This window comes from Polyodon spathula, chromosome 8, assembly GCF_017654505.1.
Source record: "Polyodon spathula isolate WHYD16114869_AA chromosome 8, ASM1765450v1, whole genome shotgun sequence".
NCBI lineage: Eukaryota > Metazoa > Chordata > Actinopteri > Acipenseriformes > Polyodontidae > Polyodon > Polyodon spathula.
Window position 1 is genome coordinate 51,290,486 of NC_054541.1, and position 10,011 is coordinate 51,300,496.

A 10,011-nucleotide genomic window follows, 5' to 3' on the forward strand; every position below is an offset into this window, starting at 1 on the left:
CAGGTGAATTGTTCAAGTCACATCCAGGCATCTTCCTTTCCTGTCCTCAGGGAGGTGATCTCATACGATGATCTCAAGATCCCGCTGGTCCACACCGACGTTGAGAAGCTGGAAAGGAAGCTGCCTCCTGTGTGTCGTAAAGGTGAGGCCCCCCTCCGTTCTGTGATCCTGCTTCCACAGTCCTGCGCTCATCGTCAGTGCTCAGCCTGCTCTTGTCATGCATGTGCTTTCTTTGTATTTTTTAATTATCTGTGAATTTCAGGTAAGTGTGTGGTTAAACTCGAGTGTAAAAAGTAACTATCAGTTTAAACATTTTGGCAATGGCTTTAAAATCAGTATGGGAACTAAACTGAAAGACGAACACATTTGGCACACAACGGGAATTTCTCGAGTGCTGCACTGTGAGCCGGTATTGTAACTGATCCCTGAATAATGGTGCTTGCGGTGTGAGGTGGATAGACAGACGTTGATGCTCCCCCTCTCGTCTTTCTCCTCCCTCTGAGCCAGAAGGGAAGTACCGCGCGCTGCGGATGGAGTTCTCCCTGCCCCCCTCCTGCTACGCCACCATGGCAATCTGCGAGGTGCTGAAGATGGACACAAGCATCAAGAACCAGATGCAGCTCAACACTGTGTGGCTGCACTGAGGCTGGCTGCAGGCAGGGCGCTGGGCACTCTTACACAGTGTATGTGCGCACTAGGGTGGAAGTGACACCCACTGCAGAGCAGTCTGATCCATTCCTGTACTGAGTTCAGTAAGACACACCTGAGCATGTTACCTACTGTATACACAGTGGCCAATGAAGCTTGTAATAAAACTTGGCATGGGTGAAACTCCTGTGCAGTAGGAGTCTTCTTTCCACCTCTTGTGTGTGAGAGAGGCAGCAGTGATGGAAACACGCGGAGTCGACACGGGCTTTGTGGCCATTGACACCAATTTGACACTGGTAACACAATAAACAGGGATCCTGTTTTGTCAATGCCCTGCGTAGACAACATTTAACTGCACCATGACTGGTTGCAACGACACAAGTGACTCTCTCTAGAGAGAGAGAGACTCTGAGACTGTAGGCAAACTGACTGACTGAAACACACTCTTGTGTGTGAGAAGACATGTGTGTGTGTGTGGGAGGCTGTGTGTGTGTGTGTGTGTGTGTGTGTGTTTTTTGCTCACATGGCCCTCTGTCTGTGTCAATGTGTGTGGTGTGGATGCTGTCCTGACCTTGCAGAGCGCACAGGGCTGCCACAGAAGCGCAAGAGAAGAAAGCAGACTTTGCCATGCTCTGTGAAGAACAGGCCCTGTAGCTGCTTCAAAACCACAATGTCATGTCATGTAATATTTGAGCTCTCATTGTGTTTTCTTGCAAGATATTTTTTAACAAGAGTAGAAATAATGAGAACACACCTGTTTGAATTTTATTTTTAATGAAGAGATGTGTGGGAGTATTGTAGATGCTGAAGGTTTCTGTGATTTTGCTGCCTTGGCCACGAGTATTCAGGGGAAGCAAGGGGTGGATCGGATCATTACAGGTTCCTTGTCCACTGAGGGGCGTTTGGATTGCATTTAATCTGTGTTCGGTCTTAAGGATAAAGGTGTGAAACAGCAGCTGCAGCTCCCCAGAGCTACGTGTCGGGTGGCTTCACTGCTCTCACGGAATCCAAACAAGTTATGGAAATTGAAAAAAAACATTAACTACCTGCAAAAGTTTTGACTGGTTCCCAAAGTTTCATGAAACAGGAATGAATGCATTAGGGTAGGCCTTCTTTCAAAGCAAGGCGAGCCAGTCAAACCTCTTGTAACAGCTGGCTCTTAAAATGTGAGAGACCAGAACTGCAGTGAAGGCCTGTGTTGTGATGCTGTCGCGAACTTGTGCTTAGGAATACACACGAGAGGTTTCACTGGCGTGACGTGAGCACTTCTCTCTGAAGATCACTGGTAAGAATGGAAGGACTGCAGCCCGTTTCCAGGGCACGCCTCGCCCATGTGAGACAGTAATGACAAGGATGAGGAAACGCCAGCACAAAGTAAATGTTGTGCTCTTTTCTAATGTTTTTTTTTTTAAACTATGTTTCATTTCAGCCTGATTTATTATAACTGCTCATATCTTGGTACAATAACTTTAGTTTGAAAGCAGTTTCTTCTTTCTCTTCAATGGTAGTCTGGTTTTATTTATTTTTTCCAGGTTATTTACCAAACAAACAGCAGCACCTCCACTGCACAGTGCAGAACTGATACAGGGAGGAGGAGGGACCAAACAAACAGCAGCACCTCCACTGCACAGTGCAGAACTGATACAGGGAGGAGGAGGGACCAAACAAACAGCAGCACCTCCACTGCACAGTGCAGAACTGATACAGGGAGGAGGAGGGACCAAACAAACAGCAGCACCTCCACTGCACAGTGCAGAACTGATACAGGGAGGAGGAGGGACCAAACAAACAGCAGCACCTCCACTGCACAGTGCAGAACTGATACAGGGAGGAGGAGGGACCAAACAAACAGCAGCACCTCCACTGCACAGTGCAGAACTGATACAGGGAGGAGGAGGGACCAAACAACCAGCAGCACCTCCACTGCACAGTGCAGAACTGATACAGGGAGGAGGAGGGACCAAACAAACAGCAGCACCTCCACTGCACAGTGCAGAACTGATACAGGGAGGAGGAGGGACCAAACAAACAGCAGCACCTCCACTGCACAGTGCAGAACTGATACAGGGAGGAGGAGGGACCAAACAAACAGCAGCACCTCCACTGCACAGTGCAGAACTGATACAGGGAGGAGGAGGGACCAAACAAACAGCAGCACCTCCACTGCACAGTGCAGAACTGATACAGGGAGGAGGAGGGACCAAACAAACAGCAGCACCTCCACTGCACAGTGCAGAACTGATACAGGGAGGAGGAGGGACCAAACAAACAGCAGCACCTCCACTGCACAGTGCAGAACTGATACAGGGAGGAGGAGGGACCAAACAAACAGCAGCACCTCCACTGCACAGTGCAGAACTGATACAGGGAGGAGGAGGGACCAAACAAACAGCAGCACCTCCACTGCACAGTGCAGAACTGATACAGGGAGGAGGAGGGACCAAACAAACAGCAGCACCTCCACTGCACAGTGCAGAACTGATACAGGGAGGAGGAGGGACCAAACAAACAGCAGCACCTCCACTGCACAGTGCAGAACTGATACAGGGAGGAGGAGGGACCAAACAAACAGCAGCACCTCCACTGCACAGTGCAGAACTGATACAGGGAGGAGGAGGGACCAAACAAACAGCAGCACCTCCACTGCACAGTGCAGAACTGATACAGGGAGGAGGAGGGACCAAACAAACAGCAGCACCTCCACTGCACAGTGCAGAACTGATACAGGGAGGAGGAGGGACCAAACAAACAGCAGCACCTCCACTGCACAGTGCAGAACTGATACAGGGAGGAGGAGGGACCAAACAAACAGCAGCACCTCCACTGCACAGTGCAGAACTGATACAGGGAGGAGGAGGGACCAAACAAACAGCAGCACCTCCACTGCACAGTGCAGAACTGATACAGGGAGGAGGAGGGACCAAACAACCAGCAGCACCTCCACTGCACAGTGCAGAACTGATACAGGGAGGAGGAGGGACCAAACAAACAGCAGCACCTCCACTGCACAGTGCAGAACTGATACAGGGAGGAGGAGGGACCAAACAACCAGCAGCACCTCCACTGCACAGTGCAGAACTGATACAGGGAGGAGGAGGGACCAAACAACCAGCAGCACCTCCACTGCACAGTGCAGAACTGATACAGGGAGGAGGAGGGACCAAACAAACAGCAGCACCTCCACTGCACAGTGCAGAACTGATACAGGGAGGAGGGACCAATCAGTGACAGGGTGCGCTGCCAGTGAGCTGTTTAATCTCGTGTTTATCTAAACCCTGTGTCAGTGATGGGGCTGCGCTAGCAGTGAGCTGTTTAATCTCATGTTTATCAGTGTTTATCTAAACCCTGTGTCAGTGACGGGGCTGTGCTGGCAGTGAGCTGTTTAATCTCATGTTTATCAGTGTTTATCTAAACCCTGTGTCAGTGACGGGGCTGCGCTGGCAGTGAGCTGTTTAATCTCATGTTTATCAATGTTTATCTAAACCCTGTGTCAGTGACAGGGCTACGCTGGCAGTGAGCTGTTTAATCTCATGTTCATCATTGTTTATCTAAACCCTGTGTCAGTGACAGGGCTGCGCTGGCAGTGAGCTGTTTAATCTCATGTTTATCAATGTTTATCTAAACCCTGTGTCAGTGACGGGGCTGCGCTGGCAGTGAGCTGTTTAATCTCATGTTTATCAATGTTTATCTAAACCCTGTGTCAGTGACAGGGCTACGCTGGCAGTGAGCTGTTTAATCTCATGTTTATCAATGTTTATCTAAACCCTGTGTCAGTGACAGGGCTACGCTGGCAGTGAGCTGTTTAATCTCATGTTTATCAATGTTTATCTAAACCCTGTGTCAGTGACAGGGCTACGCTGGCAGTGAGCTGTTTAATCTCATGTTTATCAGTGTTTATCTAAACCCTATAACAGTGACGGGGCTGCGCTGGCAGTGAGCTGTTTAATCTTGTGTTTATCTAAACCCTGTGTCAGTGATGGGGCTGCGCTGGCAGTGAGCTGTTTAATCTCGTATTTATCAGTGTTTATCTAAACCCTGTGTCAGTGATGGGGCTGCGCTGGCAGTGAACTGTTTAATCTCATGTTCATCAGTGTTTATCTAAACCCTGTGTCAGTGACGGGGCTGCGCTGGCAGTGAGCTGTTTAATCTCATTTTTATCAGTGTGTATCTAAACCCTTTGTCAGTGACGGGGCTGCGCTGGCAGTGAGCTGTTTAATCTCATGTTTATCAGTGTGTATCTAAACCCTGTGTCAGTGATGGGGCTGCGCTGGCAGTGAGCTGTTTAATCTCATTTTTATCAGTGTGTATCTAAACCCTTTGTCAGTGACGGGGCTGCGCTGGCAGTGAGCTGTTTAATCTCATGTTTATCAGTGTTTATCTAAACCCTGTGTCAGTGACGGGGCTGCGCTGGCAGTGAGCTGTTTAATCTCATGTTTATCAGTGTTTATCTAAACCCTTTGTCAGTGACGGGGCTGCGCTGGCAGTGAGCTGTTTAATCTCATGTTTATCAGTGTTTATCTAAACTCTGTGTCAGTGACAGGTGTTGTGTTCTCTGCTCTGAGAAGGGTGCTGTGTTCTCTGCTCTGAGAAGGGTGCTGTGTTCTCTGCTCTGAGAAGGGTGCTGTGTTGTGTTCTCTGCTCTGAGAAGGGTGTTGTGTTCTCTGCTCTGAGAAGGGTGCTGTGTTCTTTGCTCTGAGAAGGGTGTAGTGATCTTTGTTCTGAGAAGGGTGCTGTGTTGTGTCTGCTCTGAGAAGGTTGCTGTGTTGTGTCTGCTCTGAGAAGGGTGCTGTGTTCTCTGCTCTGAGAAGGGTGCAGTGTTCTCTGCTCTGAGAAGGGTGCTGTGTTGTGTCTGCTCTGAGAAGGGTGCAGTGTTCTCTGCTCTGAGAAGGGTGCTGTGTTGTGTCTGCTCTGAGAAGGGTGCTGTGTTGTGTCTGCTCTGAGAAGGGTGCTGTGTTGTGTCTGCTCTGAGAAGGGTGCTGTGTTCTCTGCTCTGAGAAGGGTGCAGTGTTCTCTGCTCTGAGAAGGGTGCTGTGTTGTGTCTGCTCTGAGAAGGGTGCAGTGTTCTCTGCTCTGAGAAGGGTGCAGTGTTCTCTGCTCTGAGAAGGGTGCTGTGTGTTCTCTGCTCTGAGAAGGGTGCTGTGTTGTGTTCTCTGCTCTGAGAAGGGTGGTGTTGTGTTCTCTGCTCTGAGAAGGGTGCTGTGTTGTGTTCTCTGCTCTGAGAAGGGTGCAGTGTTCTCTGCTCTGAGAAGGGTGCAGTGTTCTCTGCTCTGAGAAGGGTGTTGTGTTCTTTGCTCTGAGAAGGGTGCAGTGTTCTCTGCTCTGAGAAGGGTTGTGTTCTCTGCTCTGAGAAGGGTGTTGTGTTCTCTGCTCTGAGAAGGGTGCTGTGTTGTGTCTGCTCTGAGAAGGGTGCTGTGTTCTCTGCTCTGAGAAGGGTGCTGTGTTCTCTGCTCTGAGAAGGGTGCTGTGTTCTCTGCTCTGAGAAGGGTGCAGTGTTCTCTGCTCTGAGAAGTGTTGTGTTCTCTGCTCTGAGAAGGGTGCTGTGTTGTGTTCTCTGCTCTGAGAAGGGTGCTGTGTTCTCTGCTCTGAGAAGGGTGCTGTGTTCTCTGCTCTGAGAAGGGTGCAGTGTTCTCTGCTCTGAGAAGGGTGCTGTGTTGTGTTCTCTGCTCTGAGAAGGGTGCAGTGTTCTCTGCTCTGAGAAGGGTGCAGTGTTCTCTGCTCTGAGAAGGGTGCTGTGTTGTGTCTGCTCTGATAAGGGTGCTGTGTTGTGTCTGCTCTGAGAAGGGTGCTGTGTTGTGTCTGCTCTGAGAAGGGTGCTGTGTTGTGTCTGCTCTGAGAAGGGTGCTGTGTTGTGTCTGCTCTGAGAAGGGTGCTGTGTTGTCTCTGCTCTGAGAAGGGTGCTGTGTTCTCTGCTCTGAGAAGGGTGCTGTGTTGTGTCTGCTCTGAGAAGGGTGCTGTGTTCTCTGCTCTGAGAAGGGTGCAGTGTTCTCTGCTCTGAGAAGGGTGCAGTGTTCTCTGCTCTGAGAAGGGTGCTGTGTTGTGTGCTCTGAGAAGGGTGCTGTGTTGTTGTCTGCTCTGAGAAGGGTGCTGTGTTCTCTGCTCTGAGAAGGGTGCAGTGTTCTCTGCTCTGAGAAGGGTGCTGTGTTGTGTCTGCTCTGAGAAGGGTGCTGTGTTGTGTCTGCTCTGAGAAGGGTGCTGTGTTGTGTCTGCTCTGAGAAGGGTGCTGTGTTGTGTCTGCTCTGATAAGGGTGCTGTGTTGTGTCTGCTCTGAGAAGGGTGCTGTGTCTGCTCTGAGAAGCTGTGTTGTGTTCTCTGCTCTGAGAAGGGTGTTGTGTTCTCTGCTCTGAGAAGGGTGCTGTGTTGTGTCTGCTCTGAGAAGGGTGCTGTGTTCTCTGCTCTGAGAAGGGTGCTGTGTTGTGTCTGCTCTGAGAAGGGTGCTGTGTTGTGTCTGCTCTGAGAAGGGTGCTGTGTTGTCTCTGCTCTGAGAAGGGTGTTGTGTTCTCTGCTCTGAGAAAGTGGTGTTCTCTGCTCTGTTGTGTTCTCTGCTCTGAGAAGGGTGCAGTGTTCTCTGCTCTGAGAAGGGTGCAGTGTTCTCTGCTCTGAGAAGGGTGCTGTGTTGTGTCTGCTCTGAGAAGGGTGCAGTGTTCTCTGCTCTGAGAAGGGTGCTGTGTTGTGTCTGCTCTGAGAAGGGTGCTGTGTTGTGTCTGCTCTGAGAAGGGTGCTGTGTTCTCTGCTCTGAGAAGGGTGCTGTGTTCTCTGCTCTGAGAAGGGTGCTGTGTTGTGTCTGCTCTGAGAAGGGTGCTGTGTTCTCTGCTCTGAGAAGGGTGCAGTGTTCTCTGCTCTGAGAAGGGTGCTGTGTTCTCTGCTCTGAGAAGGGTGCTGTGTTGTGTCTGCTCTGAGAAGGGTGCAGTGTTCTCTGCTCTGAGAAGGGTGCTGTGTTGTGTCTGCTCTGAGAAGGGTGCAGTGTTCTCTGCTCTGAGAAGGGTGCTGTGTTGTGTTCTCTGCTCTGAGAAGGGTGCTGTGTTGTGTTCTCTGCTCTGAGAAGGGTGCAGTGTTCTCTGCTCTGAGAAGGGTGCTGTGTTGTGTCTGCTCTGTGGCTCCTGGGCAGCACACAGACACACTGCACTGTTAACCACACAGCACACAGGTAAACACACTTATCTGATGGGGGCAGGAATGGGAGAGACAACAATCACAGCTAATGGTGTCACTATAAAGTGTCACTTTCACTGCTCACCTCTCTCCTGCAGACAGCTAGGGCTGGGAATGGAACCGATCAGATAGAGAAGTAATAAACCAGGAATATATTCAATTGCATTGCGGATATAGTTACGAATTTTATGAACAATGTGCTGGAAAATATCATTTTTTGCAAACCTGTGATATATTTAGTTTATTCGAACATTAATGAAGTGGATAAAATTGTTCTGTGCTACTCCTTTTAGTTCTACTCCCTGTGGGATTGCATACAATCCCTTTCCTGTTTTTTACTCTTCTAAAGTAGAGGTCTGGCTCTTCTGTAACTGTATGATTGAGCACTATTGTTATTGATGTTGGCTGAGACTGGGAGCCATGAGAATGTAGTCAGGGATCCCCAATGCCTGGATGAGTGGCTCCAAGAGACCCAGCCGCCTGCACTGGTTGAATCGATATTGTCATAGTCAAAGCCCCCCTGAAGTGTGCCAGTCAGTGGAAGCAAAGGGAGAGAGCACACTTCCATGTGCACTCACAGTCAAGGGCTGTGTCTGAACATGGCTCTTCCAGCAATGTTAAAGAACATTAGGATACGATGCCCCTGTTGGAAAGGCTGTGCTCGAAATGTTAAGAGGATTACTGAGATTCCTAATGGAGTCCATGATAGCTGTTTGGAAGGGTTGCTTCAAACCCATAGTAATGTGAGCCAGAGTCTCTGCTGTTCCAGTTGGATGAATGGGGATGAGTATTGAAGTGCTGAACGAGTGAATGGAGAGCTGTGTGACAGTGAGTGGCAGGTGGCTGGTTGGATCGTGGAGCTGCAGTGAGCTTAGTCACACCACATTAACAAGACAAACAAGGAAGGCAGGAGCTGTCAATTAGCAGAGAAACAAGCCCCAGGGGAGCGTTTGATCTGCCCCAATTGTTCTTACAAATTGGTCTGCTGTTAGCAAGGGCTCACAGTTGAGTTAGAGTCAGGCACTGACTCCTACCCTAATCCCTGTCTCTCCCCCGCAGACTAATTGGTGCACTAGAGGGCCATTGCCATTATGTCAGCTCATCGGCACAGACACAGCCAGGGACAATAGGACATAAGTGGAAGGCTTTGCGAGTCTGATGAGGGAGCTGCGATCTCTGGAGACAGGGCTGGAGTGCTAATACAGGACAGCCAGTCTGATGAGGGAGCTGCGATCTCTGGAGACAGGGCTGGAGTGCTAATACAGGACAGCCAGTCTGATGAGGGATCTGCGATCTCTGGAGACAGGGCTGGAGTGCTAATACAGGACAGCCAGTCTGATGAGGGAGTCTGCGATCTCTGGAGACAGGGCTGGAGTGCTAATACAGGACAGCCAGTCTGATGAGGGATCTGCGATCTCTGGAGACAGGGCTGGAGTGCTAATACAGGACAGCCAGTCTGATGAGGGAGCTGCGATCTCTGGAGACAGGGCTGGAGTGCTAATACAGGACAGCCAGTCTGATGAGGGAGCTGCGATCTCTGGAGACAGGGCTGGAGTGCTAATACAGGACAGCCAGTCTGATGAGGGATCTGCGATCTCTGGAGACAGGGCTGGAGTGCTAATACAGGACAGCCAGTCTGATGAGGGAGCTGCGATCTCTGGAGACAGGGCTGGAGTGCTAATACAGGACAGCCAGTCTGATGAGGGAGCTGCGATCTCTGGAGACAGGGCTGGAGTGCTAATACAGGACAGCCAGTCTGATGAGGGATCTGCGATCTCTGGAGACAGGGCTGGAGTGCTAATACAGGACAGCCAGTCTGATGAGGGAGCTGCGATCTCTGGAGACAGGGCTGGAGTGCTAATACAGGACAGCCAGTCTGATGAGGGATCTGCGATCTCTGGAGACAGGGCTGGAGTGCTAATACAGGACAGCCAGTCTACGGGACAGCCAGTCTGATGAGGGAGCTGCGATCTCTGGAGACAGGGCTGGAGTGCTAATACAGGACAGCCAGTCTGATGAGGGAGCTGCGATCTCTGGAGACAGGGCTGGAGTGCTAATACAGGACAGCCAGTCTGATGAGGGATCTGCGATCTCTGGAGACAGGGCTGGAGTGCTAATACAGGACAGCCAGTCTGATGAGGGATCTGCGATCTCTGGAGACAGGGCTGGAGTGCTAATACAGGACAGCCAGTCTGATGAGGGATCTGCGATCTC

At 50.4% G+C, this 10,011-nt stretch overlaps 1 protein-coding gene across 1 annotated transcript in view; it reads left to right on the plus strand.

Moving 5' to 3' along the window:
* Positions 1-751, plus strand: part of LOC121319163 (pseudouridylate synthase 7 homolog) — a 26,993-nt gene extending 26,242 nt beyond the window's left edge. Inside the window, exons 12-13 of the mRNA XM_041256342.1 lie at positions 50-142; positions 508-751. Coding sequence (XP_041112276.1) covers positions 50-142; positions 508-644 — 230 coding nt within the window. The 3' untranslated portion in view covers positions 645-751. The remainder of the gene's footprint in view (positions 1-49; positions 143-507) is intronic.
* Positions 752-10,011: the final 9,260 nt, after the last annotated feature.